Below are 27,850 nucleotides of genomic sequence, written 5' to 3' on the forward strand. Positions count from 1 at the left end.
AATATGTGGCAATTAAATTGTTACTTTTAGAATTGTTTCACCCCCCTTTACCAGTTCTTACAATTTTAACACCAATGAGAAGAGCCCCTTGTAGGGCAGCACCAATCGGAGGAGCCTTTTGTGCGACTGTACCAATCAGAAGACTCCTCCCCCACCGTACGACTGCACCAATGAGGAGGCGGAATAGAGCTGTTGAAGCTTGTCTGCCTGTTCAGATTGAGAACTCAAGATGTCCTCCTCAGGTAGGTGCTCACATTATGAAAAACATTCCTGTGGAAACGTGACGTTTAACATAGTTATGTTATTTCTAATGCGGTCGCTCTTTTGCTGAACAATTCAGACGTTTGTTTCCCTGCCGTTGTATGTATATACAAAGCCCTGCTTTTAGGCCCAGTGGCAGGTTATCGGTAGCTAGCTAGCCTAACTATCTCCCTAATCTGAAGAGCGCAAACGTGAGCTAGCGTTAGCTAATCCTTTCCGTGAAAACCATAGCTACCTTAGCATAGCGTACTCATGCTACCTGCTAAGAGCCAGCTAATGCTATGCATCAGAATTTTAACTGCAGTGACACATACCGCGGTTTATATTTCACTGTAACGAATTGGCTACTTTAGTTGTCGTTCATGTGCTGGCTAGCTAGCTAGCTGGAGGACATCGCTGACGTTACTTTTTAACGATGTGTTGAGATCCAAGGGCCGCTGTACTACCAGCACGTTCACTAGCTAGCGCATCATACTGTTAAGTTAGCCCACCGTAGGGCTCGCAGGTCGAACAAATGTTTATGGTTGACAAAATTGTGTTTTGATCTTTAGCTCGAGCTTTTGTGTGATTTGCGCCGAATGTAGTTAACGCTCATCTGCGTAGTCGGGATTACCAGGGGTTCTTGAGTTTACACAAACTAGAATTAAATTGTGTTTAATAGCGTTAGCTGGTACATTAATTTAGCTATGCTAACTCACTAGGTAGCCTGCTCGGCTGAGTAGGAAATGGTTTCTGGGTACTGAACTACAAATGGCCATTACTAACATAGTTTAGTGGTTAACTCGCCCGCTACGCTTTATAGCTAACGTTGTTATATTTTCAGAGAATACACTTGCTTGACTTGATGGTAGAGCTAACGCTTCTTGGGAATGACAAAAAGCGGCACTTAGCCGTCGTGCTAGCTAACTACTATTCCACAGTAGTGGCTAGTTTTGAAATGTAGCACAGGTAGCCACCTGGTTAACTTTTAGATGCTTTACAATTCGTCATCTTAATTGACACCGCAACTATTTTACAAAACGAATAAAGTTGGTTTCTCTCGCGAATCTAGATCGGAATAGAAACGTATATATTGCTCTTTTCCCGTGTACATAGGAATTGACAACTGAACCAGACTTCCCGTCGGCCTCTACGTAGCTAGCTATATGGACGGATGTAACTTAGCTCCATGGTTTTGGCATCGCACTTGTTTAGCTCCAGATATTACATTTCTAGTCGGGCTGCTTTGCCCTGTTTTGTTTAAAATTAATGTATTTGTAGCAGACAGAACAGTACGAAGAGTTGATAAGTTGAATAACTTTTACTTTGTCCAGTGCTAGCCTGTATTGATATTAAGCCAATTTACACCTGTATCGTGGCTTTACATCTGGGCCACAGAGCCTGCCTGTTTTTGTTTTCGCTTTAAAATCAGTTTGGGCTGAAGAAACCAGTTGTAGTGATCTGACTGCAGCCAGCCTTTTTAATTGACCAGTAAAGCAATGAGTACTAACAGAAGACTCCAGACTCTGGCCTACCAAGACCAGGCATCTCGCCACTTGACTCGATCAACTCATTGGAATCGTGTATTTTATGGATTTTTTTTTTAAAGTTTTTATTTGTGTATCGTAGAGAGGAAGTGATTTGAGATTGTGTGTGACGGGGATGGGACTGCTCTCTCCACCACAAGTAGCGCGCTAAACTGAAGACTATGGTCCTGAGCCAATAGTCACACGCATATAGTGTGGGATGTGTGGGCATGGTTATTTTAAAGGACTTTCTACCTTGGAGGGGCATATAGCTCCCTGTTTAAACATCTCCTCAAAAAATTGCCAATGAGTCTTTTGGTTAATTGAAAACGGGCAAGGGTACATAACATTTATGAAGAGCATTGCATTAGGAATAATCCAGTCACAGGGACCAGTTCTGTGTAGGCCCACATGATCAGCATAGTAACAGGTGCTTTGGCTCCTGGATACTGTAGTATTTTCATGAATAACAGTCTCTAGAGTTTGCAGAGAATGGTGCAAAAAAGAAAAAACATCCAGTGAGCGGCAGTTCTGTCTACAAAAGAGGGACAACCGATACCTGATTGGGTAGACTGTGGTTCATTTGTTTTTGGCAAAACGTAATAATATGGCGGACCGTTGATAAACTTTCTTTTCTTTATCTTAAAGCGCACTAAAATGTGTTTTACACATTGTTTTTGTGCTTTTGAATTCTTCATATCATCTTGGAGGTTTTCAATTTCAAAGTCAAAGTGCAATTTCTTTCAAGCTGTTTGTAAAATGATTGGTGGTGGTGATTGGTGATCCACGGGGCATCTGCCTGTGTGTTGGTGGCATTGATGTGTGTCTGTGTGGTGGTGGTGTTGATGTGTCTGTCTGTGTGGTGGTGATGGTGGTCTTGATGTGTCTGTCTGTGTGGTGGTGATGTGTCTGTCTGTGTGGTGGTGATGTGTCTGTCTGTGTGGTGGTGATGTGTCTGTCTGTGTGGTGGTGATGTGTCTGTCTGTGTGGTGGTGGTGGTGTTGATGTGTCTGCCTGCGTGGTGGTGGTGGTGTTGATGTGTCTGTCTGTGTGGTGGTGGTGGTGTTAATGTGTCTGCCTGTGCTCTAGGTTTCAGGTGAGGCCCAAAGTGAATGAAGCTGTGCTGCCGCTCCTCTGTCAGAACAGCCTCCCGCCCTCTGCTTGCCTCCCACCATGTCCTCCTCTTCCTGCTCCTCTTCTGGGGAGACCAGCCCTGAGGACACGCCCCGGGGAGGCGGTACGATCCGGGTCTACCTCCCCAACAAGCAGCGCACTGTGGTAAGAGTCCCCAGCAGTGCTCTTATTGTAATAGTCTGCTTTGTTCAGAATAAAGTATGTTTATTTACTACAGTCTATCTGTGTACAAAAAGTATTTTTCAACTCATTTTTATATTATTGATATTTTGGAAAGCTTGACACGGCAGCGTATATTGGCAACCAGGAGTAAATTCCCCAGATGTACTGTACTGAAGAGATCAGATTTTGTTAATGAGAAAAATGGTTCTACACACTTGTGATGGTGAAAATGACGGTCATATGGAGATTGGGCCTCATGCAAGTAAATTCCTATTCTTATAATATGTATAAATGTATCTTTTTTTGGTATGAAGGGCTTGTTTGTTCACTCTGGCTTCAACAAACACTCCTAACTTCAGAAAACTGTCCTAAATTTAAAATGTGCTAAAATACAGTAGAATACAGTATCCATTGGCAAAACATAAAACTATGGTGGACCGTTGAGAAATAAGCAATGCAGTTGCTGAATCTTGATTCCTATTTGATCTGCAATGCTGAATTTGAAAGTTTGATCCAGGTTCTGTGAGACAGACAAGCTGCAATGACATGCACTTAATGCCCCTCCGTTGGAGTGTCTTGTTTCCATGGAGTGCGTTGTTTCCATGACTTGGACGACAGTCAGAACCACTCGTAAATTTTGTTCCTACTTAAAGGTTCAATAGGTAAAATTTGTTAAAACATTGTTACAAGACCCGTGTAAATCCCTTCCTATCATTGAAAAAGGCTCACTGACTCACCCCCTGCCTGTGTTTATAGTCCTTAAATCCGGGTTTCGGAGTGTACATTTGTCGGGTCATCAAATGTATCAAAACATTATACAGCTGTACAGCAATTAAAGCTCATCGGTTGAAAAATGGTTCCAACTGCGACAGCCAATGGCATTCTGGGGGCTTATTCTGATCGTGTTAATTCGTGTGCTGCCCAGATTGCACTCCAGACAAGCAATCACTGAAACTCTGTGTATTATTGCTTATTATCCAAGCTAAGAATACATATGTAGTTATGAAACAATGCCAGTTTGTTATCGGTCGCAACAAGCAAATTAGCTATATTTAGCTTGAAGAATTTACAAATATCCACTTATGATATAATATAGTCAAGACGAGCATAGTAGCGATTGCACAAGCGCTGTGCTTCAGGTGGATATTTGTACATTCGGGAAGCTAATTGGTAATCGTTAATTTTCTTGTTATAGCGAACTGGTATTGTTTTGTAAGTACATAAGCAATATATACAGTTTCAGTGATCACTTGTCTGAAGTGCAATTTGGGCAGCTACACGTTCCTTTTGTTCAATCATCTGTAAACCTTTATTTCTCTCAAACTGTAATTTGCAGTTGCGTTTTGTGGTAGACTATCGTATCTTAGTTATATAGCCAACTAGTTACAAATAACTTGCTTGCTCACAGTATAGTTGGTTAGCTAAAATGAAAACTATAAATAGTGTTGTGTAGCACACCAAAGTCAAGATGTCAAGTCACCTGTAAACACTATGAAAAGACGGCAGGCTCTGTTGCATTTATCACTGTTAGCTTTCCAAAACAGTGCACGAGAACACTGAACTGTACAATAATGATTTACTGTCAGGTCCATAAATATTGGTACATCGACACAATTCTGATCTTTTTGGCTCTATACACCACCACAATGGATTTGAAATGAAACAAACAAGATGTGCTTCAACTGCAGAACCAGTTCCATTGGCAGCCATACATGCCCACGCCATGATACTACCACCACCATTCTTCTCTGATGAGGTGGTATGTTTTGGATCATGAGCAGTTCCTTTCCTTCTCCATACTCTTCTCTTCCCATCATTCTGGTACAAGTTGATCTTTGTCTCATCTGTCCATAGGATGTTGTTCCAGAACTGTAAAGGCTTTTTTAGATGTTGTTTGGCAAACTCTAATCTAGTCTTCCTGTTTTTGAGGCTCACCAATGGTTTACATCTTGTGGTGAACCCTCTGTATTCACTCTGGTGAAGTCTTCTCTTGATTGTTGACTTTGACACACATACACCTACCTCCTGGAGAGTGTTCTTGATCTGGCCAACTGTTGTGAATGGGTTTTTCTTCACCAGGGAAAGAATTCTTCTGTCATCCACCACAGTTGTTTTCCGTGGTCTTCTGGGTCTTTTGGTGTTGCTGAGCTCACCGGTGCTTTCTTTCTTTTTAAGAACGTTCCAAACAGTTGATTTGGCCACACCTAATGTTTTTGCTATCTCTCTGATGGGTTTGTTTTGATTTTTCAGCCTAATGACGGCTTGCTTCACTGATAGTGACAGCTCTTTGGATCTCATATTGAGAGTTGACAGCAACAGATTCCAAATGCAAATAGCACACTTGAAATAAACTCTAGACCTTTTATCTGCTCCTTGTAAATGAGATAATGAGGGAATAACACACACCTGGCCATGGAACAGCTGAGCAGCCAATTGTCCCATTACTTTTGGTCCCTTAAAAAGTGGGAGGCGCATATAGAAACTGTTGTAAGTCCTACACCGTTCACCTGATTTGGATGTACATACCCTGAAATTAAAGCTGAAAGTCTGCAGTTAAAGCATATCTTGTTTGTTTCATTTCAAATCCATTGTAAATGGCAAATGACAGGCATTTATATAGCGCCTTTATCCAAAGCGCTGTACAAGTGATGCTTCTCCATTCACCCATTCATACACCGACGGCGATTGGCTGCCGTGCAAGGCCCCGACCAGCTCGTCAGGAGCATTTGGGGGTTAGGTGTCTTGCTCAGGGACACTTTGACACCGGCCGGGCGGGGGATCGAACCGGCAACCCTCCGACTGCCAGACGACTGCTCTTACTGCCTGAGCCATGGTGGTGTATAGAGCCAAAAAGAGGAGAATTGTGTCGATGTCCCAATATTTATGGACCTGACTGTATATTACACATTATATTCATAGACTGTGGGAAGCATAAACAGTGTTGTGGTTTGAGGGGGAGGGATAAACCGTGTTGTGGTTTGAGGGGGAGGGATAAACAGTGTTGTGGTTTGAGGGGGAGGGATAAACATTGTTGTGGTTTGAGGGGGAGGGATAAACCGTGTTGTGGTTTGAGGGGGAGGGATAAACAGTGTTGTGGTTTGGGGGGAGGGATAAACCGTGTTGTGGTTTGAGGGGGAGGGATAAACAGTGTTGTGGTTTGAGGGAGAGGGATAAACAGTGTTGTGGTTTGGGGGGGAGGGATAAACAGTGTTGTGGTTTGAGGGGGAGGTTTGAAGGTGTTTGTTGCTGCAATTCCTCTCTTGACCATTAGGAGTCTGAAATTACCCATTGTTCCTTTAAAAAAAAATTTGAAATGCAAGAAAATTGATGAATAGTAACGAGTGATCAAATCTGTGGTTCTCAAAAAAGTGGTTCTTGCATTAGGCTCATAGTTTTTTTGTTTCTTGGTATGTATTGCACATAAGGACACTTGGTAGTTCTCTCGATTTTACAAAAATCACATTTGAAAAATTGTCTATGGGAAAATTATAGGTGGCGAGCTACTTCCTGGGTCCAACTTCTGGACGTGCTGTACTTTGCCTCTATTAGGTCAAAAAAGTGAGGGCTTCAGCTAACTTCATTTCCAAAGCGATTCCTACAAGTTTCTAGTTATGGTGCCGGAGGGTGTGGCACGACTACACTACACTACACTACATTACATAACATGTTATTTGGCTGATGCTTTTATCCAAAGTGACTTACAGTTGATTAGAATTAGCAGGAGCCCTCGGGTGCAATGTCGGGTTTGCCCGACAGGTTTTTTATGAAGTAAATTTATTTCATACCACGAGGAAAAACACAGAGAAAAGTATTGCCCTATGTTATATCGTCCACGGCCAGGTAGGATATTGTATGATGTGCACAGGGTTGAGAAATAAGCGCGCCTGGCTGAAAGTTACGAGAACGCATATGGCTAATATGCCATTTAGATTAAGAAATATATATGTTCTTATAAATTAAACAAGATTTTGACACGTCATCATTACATTTATTTGTTCATAAACATTGCAGTTGCATAGGCTTCACACTGAAGGCAGATTCATTCCCTGTCCAAAATCATTAAAACTGATATATTTGTTATTAGTAAGTTCATACTGGGGATACACCATTTCAGGTAAATACAGGACGTGATGCTATAGGGTATTATCTTCCATTAATATCTGCGCTAATTGTTTAATAAAATGGTAGGCTAGGAAAATATACTTCCTCGTTCGATGTGCACTCCATTGGTTTTGGGCATTGCTGTCATTACAAGTTATATAAGGTTACATACTCATCGAAAATGATCGGAAAGTGATTTTTTGTCCCATAATTTTGCTTTCCTTGAGCCATTCATTTTAAGGCATCGTATTGATTCTGTCATATTTGTTTCAAGTGGCTCAGTCAGATTATATGCAGTGCTGCAGCGGACTTGGGATAGTTCATTTGAGTTTTCTGTGATATTGAGTATCTCATGCAGGCAATGCAGTACTGTTTTCTGTGTGCAGGTGAACCTGCGGCCAGGGCAGACCGTTCATAACAGCCTGGATAAAGATCATGCAGTACCGTTTTCTGTGTGCAGGTGAACCTGCGGCCAGGGCAGACTGTTCATAACAGCCTGGATAAAGATCATGCAGTACTGTTTTCTGTGTGCAGGTCAACCTGCGGCCAGGGCAGACCGTTCATAACAGCCTGGATAAAGATCATGCGGTACTGTTTTCTGTGTGCAGGTGAACGTGCGGCCAGGGCAGACCGTTCATGACAGTCTGGATAAAGCACTCAAAGTGCGGGGGCTGACTCAGGAGTGCTGTGCTGTTTTCCGTCTTCTGGAAGGGTGAGCTCTCATCGCCAATTTCACTTCCCTCAGTTCATAAAACCCATTTTATTACAGCGTTACAGCCAGGACAGTAAGTAGCACAGGGAGATAACATTAGCACAGGAAGTGGCACAGGGAGATAACATTAGCACAGGAAGTGGCACAGGGAGATAGCATTAGCACAGGAAGTGGCACAGGGAGATAACATTGGCACAGGAGGTGGCACAGGGAGATATTATTAGCACAGGAAGTGGCACAGGGAGATAGCATTAGCACAGGAAGTGGCACAGGGAGATAGCATTAGCACAGGAAGTGGCACAGGGAGATATCATTAGCACAGGAAGTGGCACAGGGAGATATCATTAGCACAGGAAGTGGCACAGGGGGGTCGCTTAGTGTTATGGCTGGGACAGGAAGTGGCACAGGGGGATATCATTAGCACAGGAAGTGGCACAGGGGGATTGCTTACAGCGTGACAGCCGGGACAGGAAGTGGCACAGTGGGGTAGTTTAGAGGGTTGTAGGAGGGAGAGAAAGTGGCACAGTGGAAAAGCTTGCCGTACAGGAAGTTGGACAGATGATGGTTTATAGCATTAAAGCAGGCACAGGAGGTGACACAGTGAGTCACTAAGGGATTAGTTGTGTGTTCTGGTAGTGTCAATTTTCCATCTGTCTCACATCGCCCACTTTATGTTCAGTCATTTAGTGAAAATAATAAAAGGAATGATCAGAGAAAGGTCAAGAATGTTGTGCAGTAGAGTTGTTCTCTCTCTCTGTCTCCCAGGCGTAAGAGGCTGACGGACTGGTGCACAGACATCACCCCGCTGGTTGGGGAGGAGCTTCTGGTGGAAGTGCTGGACGATGTCCCACTCACCATGCACAACTTTGTAAGTCTGCCAAAACGGTTCTGCTGGGAATAACGTGGCAGTCAGTTACTGAATTTTGCTGCTTTTACTGTTAGCCTTTTTTTTTTTTAAACATATGCGTCTTAGGCACTGAACACTAAAGAGACAATGCGGTACATTCATTAATACAGATTCAGTAAAAGACCCAGAAGGTATGATGGATCAAATGCATTACTCAACTAGGTGACAATTTCTGGCAAAGTATGCATTTCTCAGAAGTCACCCTGATGGCAGGTTGTGTGCAGGGCTTCCCATAGTTCACCTGGGTAAAAGCAGCACCATATCACTCATTCATGAGGGTACAATCTTGGGAGCACTTGAGACTTTTAAAAAGTGTATTACAATGCAGCATTAAACCATGCTAGAGTCTTCATGTGGCTCAACATGATTTACAAAACTTAATTAAAATGACATAGTACTAGTGCTAAGTTGTAAATAATTTGGTTGCCTTGCTATTATCTTAGGTTCGGAAGACCTTCTTCAAGCTGGCCTACTGTGACTTCTGCCACAAGTTTCTCTTCCATGGCTTCCGCTGCCAGACATGCGGCTACAAGTTTCACCAGCACTGCAGCAGCAAAGTGCCCACTGTGTGTGTAGATATGGACACAATGACCAAACTGTGAGTATTCACACAATGACCAAACTATTAGTATATTTACAGTGACCAGACTATTAGTATATTTACAGTGACCAGACTGTGAGCATATGTACACTTAAGCCAGGCTGAGTAAAAAAACTAATATTAATACCCTCATAATTTGAGGGTATTTACATCCAAATCAGGTGAATGGTGTTGGAATTACAACAGTTTCTATATGTGCCTCCCACTTTTTAAGGGACCAAAAGTAATGGGACAACTGGCTGCTCAGCTGTTCCATGGCCAGGTGTGTGTTATTCCCTCATTATCTCATTTACAAGGAGCAGATAAAAGGTCTAGAGTTTATTTCAAGTGTGCTATTTGCATTTGGAATCTGTTGCTGTCAACTCTCAATATGAGATCCAAAGAGCTGTCACTATCAGTGAAGCAAGCTGTCATTAGGCTGAAAAATCAAAACAAACCCATCAGAGAGATGGCAAAAACATTAGGTTTGGCCAAATCAACTGTTTGGAACATTCTTAAAAAGAAAACGCACCGGTGAGCTCAGCAACACCAAAAGACCCAGAAGACCACGGAAAACAACTGTGGTGGATGACAGAAGAATTCTTTCCCTGGTGAAGAAAAACCCATTCACAACAGTTGGCCAGATCAAGAACACTCTCCAGGAGGTAGGTGTATGTGTGTCAAAGTCAACAATCAAGAGAAGACTTCACCAGAGTGAATACAGAGGGTTCACCACAAGATGTAAACCATTGGTGAGCCTCAAAAACAGGAAGACTAGATTAGTGTTTGCCAAACAACATCTAAAAAAGCCTTTACAGTTCTGGAACAACATTCTATGGACAGATGAGACAAAGATCAACTTGTACCAGAATGATGGGAAGAGAAGAGTATGGAGAAGGAAAGGAACTGCTCATGATCCAAAACATACCACCTCATCAGTGAAGCATGATGGTGGTAGTATCATTGCGTGGGCATGTATGGCTGCCAATGGAACTGGTTCCCTTGTATTTATTGATGTGACTGTTGACAAAAGCAGCAGGATGAATTCTGAAGTGTTTCGGGCTATATTATCTGCTCATATTCAGCCAAATGCTTCAGAACTCATTGGACGGCGCGTCACAGTGCAGATGGACAATGACCCGAAGCATACTGCGAAAGCAACCAAAGAGTTTTTTAAGGCAAAGAAGTGGAATGTTATGCAATGGCCAAGTCAATCACCTGACCTGAATGCGATTGAACATGCATTTCACTTGCTGAAGACAAAACTGAAGGGAAAATGCCCAAAGAAGCAGGAACTGAAGACAGTTGCAGTAGAGGCCTGGCAGAGCATCACCAGGGATGAAACCCAGCGTCTGGTGATGTCTATGCGTTCCAGACTTCAGGCTGTAATTGACTGCAAAGGATTTGCAACCAAGTATTAAAAAGTGAAAGTTTGATTTATGATTGTTAGTTTGTCCCTTACTTTTGGTCCCTTAAAAAGTGGGAGGCACATATATAAACTGTTGTAATTCCTACACCGTTCACCTGATTTGGATGTAAATACCCTCAAATTAAAGCTGAAACTCTGCAGTTAAAGCACATCTTCACATCTTCATTTCATTTCAAATCCATTGTGGTGGTCTATAGAGCCAAAAAGATGGGAATTGTGTCGATGTCCCAATATTTATGGACCTGACTGTACATGGGTTGTGGTTTAGCTAGCACTAAATTGTCCGTAGGTCTGATAAGTAGCTATACTCCACGTTCCAGCATCTCCAAAGGGGTTAGTGTTGGGGTCAGCATGTCCTAAGAGGTTAGGGTTCGGGTCAGCATCTCCAAAGGGGTTAGTGTGTGAGGGTCAGCATCTCCGAAGGGGTTAGTGTGTTAGGGTCAGCATCTCCAAAGGGGTTAGTGTGTTAGGGTTAGGGGTTAGCGTCTCCAAAGGGGTTAGTGTTAGGGTCAGCATCTCCAAAGGGGTTAGTGTTAGGGTCAGCATCTCCAAAGGGGTTAGTGTTGGCATCTCCTTCTTCAAAGGCTTCTCCTCTGATTTATGCTGGTTTTTCCCCTGTTTTTTTTCTCCAGGTGTTTGCCCAATTCAGATTACCCTCAGATTTCCATTCTGCTGCCAGATAGCTCCATATCCCAGAGTGACATGAGCTTCACCCCAGAGCCCTCTGGGTAAGTGTTTCCTTCAGCAAGGCTGCTCTCATTGCTTTTAGTTTTAGTCATACATAACACTCATTCATTACGACACACTCACTCATTCATTTCCACATACTCACTCGTTCATTTCCACACGCTCACTCATTCATTACCACAAACTCACTCATTCAGTAGGACTCGCTCATTCATTAAGACACACTCACTTGCCATATAATACGTCATAAGTGAACTAACATCTACTGATTTAAAACCCACAAAAAATGTTTGACAACTATAGTACTGTAGCATTCAATTCCATGCGATGTTTGCATTCTTAACCCTCTGAAATGGCCGCCGATTGTTTGTGGACAGCGTATTGTAATATTTAGTGCAACATTTGTCCAGTGATATATTGCTTTGTTTATTTGTAGATACAGCATATTGGAAAGCTACGTTCAGTTTGCGGATAGTTTGAATTTGTTTGTCAACGAATATACTCGGATCTTCTGTGAACCTTAAGAAATGACATAACGTTACAATAAGCCATAAGTCAACCAACGGCTACAGAACATTACCAAAAACCTACTCAAAAACGTTGGCGGCTGTTGAAACTACGGTTAAACGTTTACACGGTTTTTAGGGTTTCCCCCAGAAAGGTTGTTATGCTCGGTGCCAAGTATCTATTCGGCCCCCGTCAAAATGAACAAAAAAATAATTTAAAGAAAGCTTTAAAGCTTTATCGGGCCCTACATTAAGTCAGTGCTATAAGCTGACTGGACATTTGAAAATGTCATTTTTTCAACACACATTTAAAAAGAATCAGACAATGTACAGTCTTGGAATGCTGCATTTTCAACAACAAAATAAATTAAATTAAAATAAATATCAAAGTTTATGCACTCTACAAAAAAATTGTGTTCATTTCCTGGTTGGCTACTGTGCTATAACAGCCAGCCTTGTATAAACCAAGAGTTCCAAACTGATCCCTTTGAGGCCTTGGGAAAAATTGGCACTTGGTGTATTCCATTTAATCAATTGCTTTTATTGCCACACAGCCAGCTGGTGGAATTTATTCCAGTACAGCTAGAGAACACACATTCATGACATGACATTACACATTCACTACAATCATATGACGTATACACAGGCAGACAAGCATACGCAACTCAACAAGTAGAACAAAACAACACCAGAAATAGTGACAGGAGGTAAATTGCATTTCAGTAGTGCATAGTGCATGGATATGTTGCAGTGATGGGAATAGAGTCCAGTAGATTTCTGTAGTGAAAATGTCTAGTTCAGTGATGGAATATGTCCAGATTTCAGGGTGGGGGAAGATGCTGTGCTTTAATTGATCTGTTCTCCCCTTAATGACCGGGTCCTGGTGGTTGAAGCCTGTGCTTTTTTTTTTAATGACTCTGTCCAGTTTCTTTATTGTATGTTTTGATGTCCTCTAGTACCACACAGTGATAGACAGGGTGAGGATTCTTTCAATGATGGCTGTATAGAATCTGACATGGAGATGTTGTTAGACCTTGTATTTGTGGAGTTGTCTTTGTTGTGATTTCTTGAGCAAGTGGCACCAACTTAAGTGGCACTGCTCTCTCCACCTCCTCAGTGAAGTTATTTCGATGGCGATTGATAAGTCATGTGGCGTTACAATATATTGAATGTTATATTGATATGCTACGAGTTTAACGTTACATACACACTGCTCAAGTTAATATAAAAATAATGTACTTACCGACAAGTTAAGGTGATAGGGCAGTTTGTAACGAGGTTACTAAAGCCTACTAAATAAGAAGTGGTGGCTTGGTCGATAACGTTAACTTGTGATAGCTGGAAGCGTCAAGTGTTGAACATCACTCCACGTACACTGATATCAGACCTGCTGTTTTTCTATAGTGTGTTCACGTTTTAACCAGCAGATGTCGCTGGTGAGCAGTATAGCATCAGCAGCATCAGTTACATGGTTATGCATGGTTTAACCGTTTAGCAAATGAGCTGAGCTGTTCTTTCCTCCACAGAATGGGACTGTTGTCTCCTGCCTCTGCGTTCCGGTTCCCTATGCCGGGGGCAGACGGCTCCTCTCTCCAGAGGGGCCGCTCCACCTCCACCCCCAACGTCCACATGGTCAGCACTGTGGGGCCTGCAGGGACCGGCATCATAGAGGTGAGATTCTTCTTCCTGCAATGTCCTGGAATTTAGCCAACTCCGCAATAAAGCTTATGAGGTAACTAGCAAGCAAAGGTATCTCACTGGGTCTAAGTATGTTGGAATGTAACTATCGGATGTATACTTGAGTATAACTTGCTAACAATCTGTACAGGCGGCCTGTAGCGTAGTGGTTAAGGTAAATGACTGGGACACCCAAGGTTGATGGTTCTAATCCCGGTGTAGCCACAATAAGATCCGCACAGCCGTTGGGCCCTTGAGCAAGGCCCTTAACCCTGCATTGCTCCAGGGGAGGATTGTCTCCTGCTTAGTCTAATCAACTGTACGTCGCTCTGGATAAGAGCGTCTGCCAAATGCCAATAATGTAATGTAATGTAATGTTTGAATGTGCCTAGTTACAGTGCCTTCATTGATTTTTCAGTTTTTCTGTGTTTCAAAGCCAATTAAAATATATTTTTAAACCGGACATTTCTGCTCCTCAATCATACGAGATATCATTTTGTTTTATATTTGTATTTTATGGCCTTTTCAGCTTTATTGGACCGAACTGCAGACAATGAGCATGCAGATGCTGCTGTACTGCCTAAGTCATGAGACACCCAAGCAAGATGTCTCCTTAATTGAATTAAAAACAAGAATCAGAAATTTATTTCATTGAAATTCGCCATTTGTATTAACAACCTAAATCAAGCTGCATCTGTAGAAGACCCCTGAGCAGAGCCTGTGTGTGTCTGTAGAAGACCCCTGAGCAGAGCCTGTGTGTGTCTGTAGAAGACCCCTGAGCAGAGCCTGTGTGTGTCTGTAGAAGACCCCTGAACAGAGCCTGTGTGTGTCTGTTCCATTCAGGACAGTGACCCAAAGCTCTGACGCAAAAGAAAAAAAAAGGTTTTAAACCATATTCTGGAATTTCCCAACCAAACACACACACACATTTTTTATAGTGCTTTCTACAGAAGATAGCAGAATGTCACAACGACACTTTACAGTTTTGCAGAAGGCCAAACACCAGGCCTGAACCCGCAAAATGGCAAGCACATGAGGTAAAAACCACTAAACTAAATCCCCAATAAAACCTTTGGTACGATCTGAAGACGGCTCTCCTCTAGTGGTTTCCTCCTATCTTGGCTCAATTAATTAAATGTTCAAGGGACTGAATCTTTCTCAAGGCTCTACAGCTAATGCAAGCATGGACTTTGCTGAATGGCTGTTTTTGTTCTATTTGGTTGGTTGTGTGTTTGTCATGTTATCTCATTCTTTCTCTCTTTTAGGACGCATTAAAAATGAACAACACAATGGGTAAGCTGTCAAACCTTTCCATATTTTATGAGTGATTTAGATGTAGATCTCCCTACCGTTAATCATGTATTGTGGAGCTACTATATATTTTTTTTTTTTACTTTTATCATTATGGCGATATGAATTTCCATGATTACACTTATATAAATCATTTGATTTTATTGCTCAGCAGGCATATGCTTTTCATTTTCAGGGTCTGCACTTCTGGCACATGGCACTCTGATTGTAATGAGTTTCCGGTTCTCTTCCCCAGGCCTGGACTCCTCCCCCAGACCCTCCACCAGCCCCCCATCCCTGGGCTCTCCCGGCCGCCGGGCGCCCAAGTCACCCTCAGAGCCCCGGGAGCGCAAGCCCTCCTCATCGGACGACAAGAAGAAAGTGGTGAGTGGCTCCTCGGCAAGGCCACCTTCCCAGAGCTGCGTGTAGCCCTACACCAGAGCCTGGGCCCTACACCAGAGCTGCGTGTAGCCCTACACCAGAGCCTGGGCCCTACACCAGAGCCTGGGCCCTACACCAGCAGGAGCGGGGTTGAGCAGTAGCGGGTCGGCGCAGGAGCGGGAGCGGGGTTGAGCAGTAGCGGGGGTGAGCAGGAGCGGGGGTGAGCAGTAGCGGGGAGGAGCGGGAGCGGGGTTGAGCAGTAGCGGGTCGGAGCGGGAGCGGGGGTGAGCAGTAGCGGGGGTGAGCAGGAGCGGGGGTGAGCAGTAGCGGGGAGGAGCGGGAGCGGGGTTGAGCAGTAGCGGGGAGGAGCGGGAGCGGGGTTGAGCAGTAGCGGGGAGGAGCGGGAGCGGGGTTGAGCAGTAGCAGGTGGGCGCAGGAGCGGGAGCGCTGGCGGGTGGGAGCGGGAGCGCTGGCGGGTGGGAGCAGGAGCGGGGGCAGGAGCGTGAGCGGGGCCAGGAGCGGGGGTGAGTGGGAGCGGGTGGGGGCATGAGCGGGGGCAGGAGCATGAGCGGGGCCAGGAGCGGGGGTGAGTGGGAGCGGGTGGGGGCATGAGCGGGGGCAGGAGCGTGAGCGGGGCCAGGAGCGGGGGTGAGTGGGAGCGGGTGGGGGCATGAGCGGGGGCAGGAGCGTGAGCGGGGCCAGGAGCGGGGGTGAGTGGGAGCGGGTGGGGGCATGAGCGGGGCCAGGAGCGGGGGTGAGCGGGGGCAGGAGCAGGAGCGGGGGCAGGAGCGTGAGCGGGGGCAGGAGCGGGGGCAGGAGCGGGAGCGGGCGGGGGCAGGAGCGGGGGCAGGAGCGGGGGCAGGAGCGGGAGCGGGGGTGAGCGGGAACAGGAGCAAGAGTGTGAGCAGGCTGTCAAAATCAAGTTACATGCAATACATGCAAGATGATGAGTGTTGATATTTTACAACAATATCACACTCCCATAAGTATCTGTTGGACATGTGGCTCAATGTTAGATTGCCAAGGCAACACTACGTAGGCAGTATTGTAAAAGATCACACTTGATGATGGTACATTTATTTGCATTAACTCATGAAGTTGTTAACTTAAACAAGATTAATACACTAATTATGCATGACATAATTTTCATGTATTTATCTATTAATTAATGTACTAGTTACATGATTATTCATACATCATAGAATAAGTGTATAATTGATTAACCATTTGCAAATACATTAACTTCCTTTTACATTCCAATATGAATTGACATTATCTAACGTAGGTGTTAACCTGAAGTAATGGTGTACAAATGCATTAACAAAGCTGTCCAGAGTAACTTCTCATGTCCCTAATTGGAAAATTTTACCTTATTAAAAAAAAGTACTTAATTTGAATGGCTCTTTTCAATACTGAATAGTGATTTACCCAAAGAAAAAGATGTGAGAATCTTTCATAATGAGATGTGAGAATCTTTCATAATGAGATGTGAGAGTCTTTCATAATGAGATGAGAGAGTCTTTCATAATGAGATGTGAGAGTCTTTCATAATGAGATGAGAGTCTTTCATAATGAGATGTGAGAGTCTTTCATAATGAGATGTGAGAGTCTTTCATAATGAGATGTGAGAGTCTTTCATAATGAGATGTGAGAGTCTTTCATAATGAGATGTGAGTCTTTCATAATGAGATGTGAGAGTCTTTCATAATGAGATGTGAGAGTCTTCATAATGAGATGCGGCGAGGCTTTGGCTCACTCGGGGGCTCCCCTGTTTCAGCACCGCAGTGGGTACAGGGACTCCAGCTATTACTGGGAGGTGCAGTCCCACGAGGTGACCATGCTGAAGAGGATTGGGGCCGGCTCCTTCGGGACGGTCTATAAGGGGAAGTGGCACGGAGACGTGGCCGTCAAGATCCTTAAAGTGACAGACCCTACACCAGAGCAGCTGCAGGCTTTCAAAAACGAAATGCAGGTCCTCCGGTGAGTCCCAGCATGCAGTGCGCTTAACTGCTGCTTGGCCATTTGTGCTCGTGACATATGGGGCATATGATGATGATAACACATGTTATTGGTGAAGCACTTTTCCCATCTGGCAGGATTATAGATTCAGCTCAGGAGTGGGGGAGTAACTTACAATACTATCACGTGGATAAGTGTCCCAAACCAACCTCATTTTGATAATGTTCAGTAAAATAAAATTGTTCTGCAATCTTTACTTTTGAATACGAAACATCTAAGGGAAATGAATGCTTTAATTGTTTCACAAATTTAAGGATTCATAACTGTAGTATAAACGGGATAATCCATGAGGGGACATGATATCATTTTAATGACGTTTGTTGCCTCTGCGTCCTGCAATAAAATCATTATAAATTATATCATGATATATACAGTACTGTGCAGAAGTCTTAGGCACCCTAGGCTTTATTATATATATGTTTTTGTGTGTGTTAGTATAAAAGAACACATATGGGATTTAGCCAGACATCTCTTCCCCATTCTGACATTTGGTCTGGCTTTTATGCATTTTGCCACATGATTGGCTGTTTAAATATTTGCATTAACAAGCTGGTGTACCGGTCTACCTAATAAAGTGATATAAAGAGGAACACGAGACAAGAGTTCCTAATTTCATCTTTTATTTCCTGGTATTTACACCTAGATGTGTTAAACTGATCAATTTTCCCTGTTTTCTAATCTTCAAAAAGGCTTGCTTTTCTCCCAAAGCCAGCTCTCTGGCCTTCATGTTGGTTTATCTTTTCTAACACAAATGCAGTCTCCACAGGCAAAACTCAAGGCTAAAACTTAACATTCAGAACTGTTTATTGTTTCACCAATCTAACTAACAGGACAGTTAAGTTATATGTAACTAATCTAAATAGAAATTCTCTATGTAGCTCTGGTTCCCTGGTACTCTGACTTTGTGTAGCTTTCTGTGACTCTTTTACTCTGTGAGGCTCATTGCAACTCTACCCTCTTGTACCCTGCAGGAAGACACGTCATGTCAACATCCTGCTGTTTATGGGCTTCATGACGAAACCCAACTTTGCCATCATCACTCAGTGGTGTGAGGGCAGCAGTCTGTACCGCCACCTGCACGTCACCGAGACCAAGTTCGACACCATGCGCCGCATTGAAGTGGCACGACAAACTGCACAGGGCATGGAGTACGCTGAGCAATGCACTTCCTGTAGAGATCCGGCGGCCATACAGCTCCACACACATCCACTTCCTGTAGAGATCATGCATCCATACAGCTCCACACACATCCACTTCCTGTAGAGATCATGCATCCATACAGCTCCACACACATCCACTTCCTGTAGGGATCATGCATCCATACAACACCACAAACATCCACTTCCTGTAGAGATCCGGCGTCCATTCAGCTCCACACACATCCACTTCCTGTAGAGATCAGGCGTCCATACAACACCACACACATCCACTTCCTGTAGGGATCATGCATCCATACAACACCACACACATCCACTTCCTGTAGAGATCCGGCGTCCATTCAGCTCCACACACATCCACTTCCTGTAGGGATCATGCATCCATACAGTTCCACACACATCCACTTCCTGTAGGGATCATGCATCCATACAGCTCCACAAACATCCACTTCCTGTAGGGATCATGCATCCATACAGCTCCACACACATCCACTTCCTGTAGAGATCAGGCGTCCATACAACACCACACACATCCACTTCCTGTAGAGATCAGGCGTCCATACAACACCACACACATCCACTTCCTGTAGGGATCATGCATCCATACAACACCACACACATCCACTTCCTGTAGAGATCCGGCGTCCATTCAGCTCCACACACATCCACTTCCTGTAGGGATCATGCATCCATACAACACCACACACATCCACTTCCTGTAGAGATCCGGCGTCCATTCAGCTCCACACACATCCACTTCCTGTAGAGATCATGCATCCATACAGCTCCACACACATCCACTTCCTGTAGGGATCATGCATCCATACAGTTCCACACACATCCACTTCCTGTAGGGATCATGCATCCATACAGCTCCACAAACATTCACTTCCTGTTGGGATCATGCATCCATACAACACCACACACATCCACTTCCTGTAGGGATCATGCATCCATACAACACCACACACATCCACTTCCTGTAGGGATCATGCATCGCCTAAAACTGATTTATTTTCTTCTGTTTGCAGCTATCTTCACGCAAAGAACATCATACACAGGGACCTAAAATCCAACAGTATCCTTTGTTTTTACCACCATTGTAGATGCCACTCATCTCTGAAGCCTTGCTGATAAAAAAAAAAAAAAAAAAAAAAGGAATCTTTTACATTTGAGGTTATAAGAGTTAAGATCCAGTGCTTTCAGTTCTATGCTTTTACATATTAGGACATAAATAACCCCAATCTCATCACTGCATGTTCTCCCGGAGGTGGTTCTGTGAGCGACTACTAGCGAGGCTTTGCACCAGAATATCTAAACATACAAGCATTAGCCATCGTCTTGAATGCATTGTTCCCTGCAGAATACATCAGTGCCTGCCCCATAATTTCCATTTGAAGTTAGATGTCAAAGTTTTCTCTGACCTATACCAGGTATACTAATACTGTGTATTAGCAAAGGTTACAGGATTTATAATATATCAAATATTTGGTCACACAATAAGGGAATGATTTGGTGTTAAAGGTACAATAGGTAATTTCGGACTCCTAACGGTCGAGAGAGGAATTGCAGCAACAAACAACCTCAAACCACAACAGTATTCCCACAGTCTATGAATATGACGCGTAATATAAAGCGTTATTATACAGTTCAGGGTTCTCGTGCACTGTTTTGAAAAGCTGACAGTGACAAACGCAATAGGGCCTGCTGTCTTTTCATAGTGTTCTATTAGGAAAATGTTCACCGAACATGTGACTTTATGAAATCTTGACTTTGGTGTGCTACACAGTACTATTTATATTTTTCACTTTAACTAACCGATGATATTATGAGACAGCAAGTTATTTGGCTATGTAACTAGCTGACTATATAACCAAGATATGATAGTCTGCCACAAACGATGCAACTGTAACTTTTGAGAGAGATAAAGGTTTAGCTAAACACGGGTGATTGATGGTAAATGGTTGGCATTTATATAGCGCCTTTATCCAAAGGGCTGTACAATTGATGCTTCTCATTCACTCATTCATGCACACACTCACACCAACGGTGATTGGCTGCCATGCAAGGCACCGACCAGCTCGTCAGGAGCATTTAGGGGTTAGGTGTCTTGCTCAGGGACGCTTCGACACAGCCCGGGCGGGGGATCGAACCGGCAACCCGCCGACTGCTCTTACTGCCTGAGCCATGTCGCCCCCCGATTGATTGAACACATAAAGAGATCAAAGGAACGTGTAGCTGCCCAGACTGCACTCCAGACAAGTGATCACTGAAACTCTGTACACTATTGCTCATCTAGTTAGAAAACAACACCAGTTCGCCATTAGTAACAAGCAAATGAGCTATTACTTTCCCTATAAGCTATAGCTTCCCAAATTTACAAATATCCACCTGAGGCACAACGCTTGTGCTCTATGCATTGCTATGTTTGTATTGGTATTTTATAACTAGACATGTAGACTTCACTTTGATAATGAGCAATAAAAGCACCAATTGTCTGTGGCAGTTAGAACCAATTTTCAACCAATGACTTTTAATTGCTGTACAGCTGTATAATGTTTTGATACATTTGATTACCTGACAAATGTACACTTTGAAACCCAAATTTAAGGACTATAAACCCAGGCAGTGGGTGAGTCAACATGTCAGTGAGCCTTTTTCAATGATAGGAAGGGATTTACAATGGTCTTGTAACAATGTTTTAACACAAAATCTTACCTAGTGTACCTTTAACTAATGCAGTCTGTATTTGGACAGTGACCCTTTTTTTTTTTTTTTGCTGTTCAAACAATCAGTTGAAATAAAGCCGTTAAAGTGCAGATTGCAGCTGGGTGAACAGGGTAGGAAATGGAGCTGTTGATATACAGCCCCCACAATTTTACAGGACCAAAAGTAATTTGCTGCTGAAATGTTTTTAGGACAGGGGTGCCGTGAATTGGGTGGATTTAATGCCAGTTAAAATAAAGCCAGCTTGCAAGTAGTAATGAGTAATGTTAGTAATGTTAGCTACTCACTGAAACCCACCATGTCGCTGCATGTCATGCAGAAGGTGGATTTGGTCTCTCTCCCTTCATGCAGAAGGTGGATTTGGTCTCTCCCTTCATGCAGAAGGTGGATTTTGTCTCTCTCCCTTCATGCAGAAGGTTGATTTGGTCTCCATCTGATTGAGGCTTCTCTTTCGGCTCACACACATACGGGCAAATTTGCCCAATTGAACTGAGGGTTTTTTTCAGTTCAGATTTAATGCCCGATTTAAAATGTGTATTAATGTCAAAATTGACATTACTTTCCATCAGTGTTTGGTGCATATGTAATGGATACATCCCATAAGATCTATTTTCCAGCTACTTTACAGTCACTTTAACAACTACATTCATTCTTGCCAGTTCATGTAGACTTATTGTAAAGTGTTACCGAATCTGTGTGATGTTCTAGCGGTACGAGCAGTATGAGAATGTGTGGCTTCTGCAGTGTGATATGGGGCGGCTGGGAATGGCTGCTGTCATCTTGGCTTTGCTCCTGAACTCCGAGTTGAACGCAGATATCTTCCTCCATGAGGGCTGGACGGTGAAGATCGGTGACTTTGGCCTGGCCACTGTGAAGTCCCGCTGGAGCGGATCCCAGCAGGTAGAGCAGCCCAGCGGCTCCATTTTGTGGATGGTAAGACCCGTAAAATCACCGCTGACACACCGCTGACACACCGCTGACACACCGCTGACACACCGCTGACACACCGCTGACACACCGCTGACACACCGCTGACACACCGCTGACACACCGCTGACACACCGCTGACACACCGCTGACACACCGCTGACACACCGCTGACACACCGCTGACACACCGCTGACACACCGCTGACACACCGCTGACACACCGCTGACACACCGCTGACACAGATGCCATCACCGCTGACATGCTGGTGTCCCTGCAGGCTCCAGAAGTGATCCGCATGCAGGACAGTAACCCCTACACCTTCCAGTCCGATGTGTATGGTTACGGTGTGGTGCTGTTCGAGCTGATGTCTGGCACGCTGCCTTACTCAAACATAAACAACCGAGACCAGGTGAGCCGTCCTGCCTCCTGCCATAGATTTTGGTTGGGGTGCAAACTCGTGTACGATGGGGGGAGTTCCAAAAAATTTTAATGTCGTGGAAAAGTGTCCCGTAATTTAATTCAAGAAGTGAAACTTTCATATTCTAGATTCATTACACATAATGCAAAACCGTGATGAAATACATTTTAGTTTTAATCTTGATGATTACGGCTTACAGCTCATAAATGAACTTACTTTTCAGAAGGTCAACATTTCTGTGTTATAAATCCTTTTTTTGATTGGTCTTATGTAATGCAGTAAATCCTCAAATTGTATCCGGGATTCTATTTGAAGCCGACCTCGGATACCTTTTTAGGTACGAATGTTCAAAATGATATTTTTGTACTTTTGGGGCAAAGTTGTCTCAGTGTCTTTAGGGCATGTTGTCACACCTGTTACTCTTTTCCTGGTATTTACACCTGTGTTAACCCACTTAGAACCTTTGGTATCAGACCCAATTTTTAGGTGAGCAAAAGTATTGGAACAGAGAGTATTTAAGTAAATTAAGGTAAATTACACTTAATATTTGGTAGCATGTCTTTTGCTTGCAATAACTGCATCAAGCCTACGACCCATTGACATCACCAAACTGTGGCATTCTTCTTTTGTGATGCTTCCCAGGCAAAACTCAAGGCAAGAGTTGGCATTCAGAACTATTTCTTGTTTAACCAGTCAATCTAACAGGACACACCTGGGCAACAAGAAACATGTTCCAATACTTTTGCTAACCTAAAAATTGGGTGGTCTGGTGCAAAAGTAATCTATTAAGTTGTTTAACAAATCTATATAAAAATACCAGGAAATAAAAGCTGAAATTTGGATTGGTCGTTTCATGTACATCTTTTGACCCCAAACTCAATTATCTTTAGTGTATAGCAAAGTATTTTGTTTTGAATTGTAAATGAAATTAAAGGGAAAAAATGAGGACTTGGTTGTCTTCTAATTTTTAAAACCCATATGACAATTTACCCCACATAGTGTGATAACTAATAGTGTAACCCATGTAATAACAATGATTGGGCAAGTTGACAAAAGTTCACACCCTCTACTTAACTATGTCTAACACATTCAAAGGCTCCTCATTCACATGGTTTATCCTAGAAATACACTCCTACAGCATCTCTACAGCACCTCTACAGCATCTCTTCAGCGTTCCTACAGCGTCTGTACAGCATCGCTACAGCATCTCTACAGCACCTCTACAGCACCTCTACAGCACCTCTACAGCGTTCCTACAGCATTCCAACAGCATTCCAACAGCATCTCTACAGCATCTCTACAGCATTCCAACAGCATTCCAACAGCCTTCCAACAGCCTTCCAACAGCCTTCCAACAGCCTTCCAACAGCCTTCCAACAGCCTTCCAGCAGCGTCCCTGCAGCGTTCTTGCAGCGTCTCTACAGCGTCTCTACAGCGTCTCTACAGCATCTCTACAGCATCTCTACAGCATCTCTACAGCATTCCTACAGCATTCCTACAGCATCTCTACAGCGTTTCAACAGCCCTCCTACAGTGTACAGCATTCCTATAATGTTTCTGTGGTGTTCAAATGAGAGCCCTATTCAGGCTCTCCAGGTGACCTGCTGTTGTCTGTATGCGCTTTTGTATTACTGCTCTGGAATGTCGGATGTTGCATTTCCCTTAAGTTAAATAATGGGTCTGTCTTTCCACAGATTATCTTCATGGTAGGGCGAGGTTACTTGTCGCCTGACCTCAGTAAGCTGTACAATAACTCTCCTAAAGCCATGAAGAGACTCATCGTAGACTGCCTGAAGTTTAAACGTGATGAAAGGCCCCTGTTTCCACAGGTAAGAGTGAATACACCTGACATCTGCCCAGCCTGGTGCAATTGAGCCAACTAAGTGCAGTACGATGTGGGGTACGATACGCAATTTTTGAGCGTATTTTATAGGTTGCAACCAAGGGGGCTAGCTTTCAGTTCTCAGCCCTAGCACTGAGAATAAGGCCTCTGCTGATACCTGTTCTTCCCCATTGGCCTCCATTCATTTTTGACAGCAAAAGAAAAATATTTTATGAATCAGTGAATGCTCCACCACCCCCGCCAACATCCCATATGGAATGTTTGAATAGCAGGCTAAGATAAAACATGTAGGTTCTTGTCTGGCATGTCACTATCAATAAAAGGTATTCATGCACTCACTAGAAACCTTTTAGAGCTACATTTTAGGAAATGGTGGCTTGGGACAACATGGAGTGAGGGAACATGAGAGAATCTGTGGAAGAAATGTCTTTCTTTAAATGCTAGAAGTATAAAAAATAACTTCAGCGACTTGATGCAGGAAGGCCAGATCCAGTAAGGGAGGTGGGGCTGGCTGTTTATGTAAGAGAATCTTAATGTGCAATGTGTCACCCACCGCCAGCCTCAGACAGCAGTTTCTTTTACCGTGCTCTTTAAAAATATAAAACAGTGAGACTATCATGTGCAACTTCAGTTACTCAAATATTAACTGGAATTCATTCCGGAGGTGTGGAAAAGTAAGCTGAAAAAGCAGTCTCCACAGTGGATGTATAAAGATGGTGTAGCTCATGATGGTAGCAGAAAGATGAATTCCAGAAGTCTACAAAAACATCTGTCTGCCAACTTATGGAGAATTGTGTCCAAACTAATTGGGAGGAACTTGCAGCAAGACAATGACTTAAAACACACTGCCAACAGAACAAATGACTTCATTAGGAAAAGTGTGGGGTCTTAGACTGGCCAAGGCAATCACCACCAGACCACAAAAGCCAATTGAGCATGCATTTCACCTCCTAAGGAGATTTAAGGGCAAAACCCCCCGAAACATCTGAAAGGCTACAGGAAAAGTCTGGAAAAGCATCATAAAAGAAGAATCCAACAGTTTGGTGATGTCAATGGGTTACATGCTTGATGTAGTTATTGCAAGCAATAGTAAGTGCTATTTACATTTACTTAAATATTCTCTGTTCCAATAATGTTACCACCTAAAAAGTGGGTGGTCTGATACCCAAGGTGCTATGTTCTAAGTAGTTTAACATATCTAGGTTTAAATACCACAAAATAAAAACTGAAATTCTGAACTCTTGTCTCGTGTTCATCTTTTTATCTCAACCCCGAATGTATTCAGTGTATTGCAAAAATAAAGGAATTATCTTTGCTGTTCCAATACTTTTGGAGGGGATTGTGTATGACTCATTCTGCCCTAGAAACATGCGTGGTACGTATCATACATAGGGCTGGAACCGCAGTATGCATGTCATCTGAGTCCTCAAATGCGCTTATGTCCTTAATGCATATGCATTTAAGGTGGATCACTCAGATAAAGGGCGGATATATTATAGGTGTGGCTCATTGTGCATTCCTTTAAATTGACTAAAGTCGAATTGTGCGTAAAATTTCTCTGCCTCTAAAGAGCAGGCGTAAACCGACTGAGACACAGACTTAGGCTTCGAAGATGCACTGCAATAATCTGGAATCTAGAAACTAGAATCACACTATTTCAACCCCAGATATTTCAACCAATATCTCATGTGAAGCAGTTCGAAGTGACTGAAATCACGTGCTCAACCGTAGTGACAGTAACTGCATAACATTGTTGCCGCTAGTAAAAAATATAAGTAGGCTAAATGCACTGATGTGCTGCTTTTAATCGCTTTTGACCATCGCGGAAAGAGCATGGTTGTTTTGATTGGTTATCCTCCAAAACCATCGCGGAAAAGAAACGGAATTATAGGACTCAAAAAAGAGAAAATCACCTGCGGCTGAAAAACACCCAGCCATACAATCACACCCAGCCATACAAATAATTGTTACATCTCCCATTTCATTGAAATGGTACAGAGCCCCCACGAATGGAATATTTACATATTTTGTCCTGCACTGGATAGGCTTTTATGTGGCAGCCAGAATCACATTATTTCAACCCCCAGAGCCATTTGAATATTTCACTATTTATATTCAATGCACTGAACACGTGGAGGTTTAGCAAACTGTTTGGAATCTACTAAAGTTATCCAGGAAGATTTAAACAGGATATAAAGGGGGTGGAAACCTAGCAAATGAAATGCAATAGAACTAAATCGCAAGTTGTACGTGTGGGAAATAAAAACATAAGGCAGGGTTACTTTATGGGTGGTGCAAAATTGGAAGGTGCTCAAGTTGAAAGACTTGGGGGTAATAGTTGATCAAAGCCTTTCATGTTCTAGCGAATGTGCAGTAGCAGTAAAAAAGGCCAACAGCATGCTGGTGGGACACATAGGCAAGAGTAGAGGGAGGTAAAATGGGTGTATCGGGAACAGTATTTCCAGTATACTGCTCCCTATTAAATAGAGTGGCAGAAGCTAAATATAATCAAACTACATACTGTTGAAGTCTGTATTCAAAGTATGCGTTTCATGGTTTAGATAAATTGCTATGTACTGAATATGATGGGATTTCGATTAGTAAAAAGTCAACCGTGCAATGTCACCGACCGTGTTGTCTGTCTTCATTTATCATCCCGACTCGTGCAATTAAAAAATATCAGTAGCCTGTTGATGGCTGCCTACAACCTATGTCAAGTGCAATTGGGGGATAAAAACTCAATGGGTGCAAATGTTTTGGTCCCATGAAACTGGCCTGCTGAGGATTGATAACATCATCTTTGTTGTTCCGTTTGGTACACAAATCTGATAATTTTAAATGCCATATTTCAACCAATCAAAATGACTGCTATACTTTTTTTTTTTTTGCTTATTTCCTCCCCAGATTCTGGTGGGCATCGAGCAGGTCCAGGACCTCCTGCCAAAAATTGAGAGGAGTGCCTCGGAGCCTGCTCTGCACCGGGCAGTGCATGTGGAGGACCTCAATCCCTTCCTCCTGCACACCACTCAGCTACTGCCACTGTGAACCACTGAGCTACTGCCACTGTGAACCCCCCACTGCTCTCCCTGTGACCCTCCAATTGCCCTCGCTGTGAGACCATGACCCTCCAATTGCCCTCGCTGAGACCATGACCCTCCAATTGCCCTCGCTGAGACCATGACCCTCCAATTGCCCTCGCTGAGACCATGACCCTCCACCCAACCCCCACTGCTCTCCATGACCCTCCACCCAACCCTCAACTGCTCTCCCTGTGACCTTCACCAAACCCCCCCACTGCTCTCCCTGACCCCCAACCCCCCACTGCTCTCCTTGACCCTCCACCCAACCCCCACTGCTCTCCATGACCCTCCACCCAACCCCCACTGCTCTCCTTGACCCTCCACCCAACCCCCACTGCTCTCCC

General features: G+C 43.6%; 1 protein-coding gene across 3 annotated transcripts; it reads left to right on the forward strand.

The window, feature by feature from the left end:
- The first annotated feature begins 155 nt into the window (after nucleotides 1–155).
- Nucleotides 156–27,835, forward strand: araf (A-Raf proto-oncogene, serine/threonine kinase). 3 transcript variants are annotated; one of them, XM_061256804.1, is made up of 16 exons: nucleotides 156–242; nucleotides 2,856–3,044; nucleotides 7,772–7,875; nucleotides 8,641–8,743; nucleotides 9,226–9,380; nucleotides 11,424–11,519; nucleotides 13,511–13,655; nucleotides 14,927–14,954; nucleotides 15,208–15,335; nucleotides 17,110–17,312; nucleotides 18,323–18,499; nucleotides 19,540–19,586; nucleotides 22,050–22,168; nucleotides 22,443–22,574; nucleotides 24,278–24,412; nucleotides 27,331–27,835. In XM_061256804.1, exons 2-16 carry the CDS (start codon nucleotides 2,940–2,942, stop codon nucleotides 27,469–27,471), a joined length of 1,818 nt encoding a protein of 605 aa, XP_061112788.1. In that variant the 5' UTR covers nucleotides 156–242; nucleotides 2,856–2,939; the 3' UTR covers nucleotides 27,472–27,835. The 3 variants fall into 3 exon arrangements, with proteins under 3 accessions (XP_061112788.1, XP_061112790.1, XP_061112789.1); XM_061256806.1 differs by lacking the exon at nucleotides 156–242 and adding an exon at nucleotides 276–295; XM_061256805.1 differs by lacking the exon at nucleotides 156–242 and adding an exon at nucleotides 340–360.
- The last annotated feature ends 15 nt before the right edge of the window (nucleotides 27,836–27,850 follow it).

Source organism: Conger conger, chromosome 10, assembly GCF_963514075.1.
Source record: "Conger conger chromosome 10, fConCon1.1, whole genome shotgun sequence".
Classification (NCBI taxonomy): Eukaryota; Metazoa; Chordata; class Actinopteri; order Anguilliformes; family Congridae; genus Conger; species Conger conger.

Excerpts from the sequence above, each read along its gene's own strand:
- araf (XM_061256804.1), top strand. The coding sequence starts at position 2,940 with ATGTCCTCCTCTTCCTGCTCCTCTTCTGGGGAGACCAGCCCTGAGGAC. Across the intron at positions 15,336-17,109 it reads CGGACGACAAGAAGAAAGTG|CACCGCAGTGGGTACAGGGA; the intron begins GTGAGTGGCTCC and ends CCCCTGTTTCAG. Across the intron at positions 22,575-24,277 it reads ACATAAACAACCGAGACCAG|ATTATCTTCATGGTAGGGCG; the intron begins GTGAGCCGTCCT and ends GTCTTTCCACAG.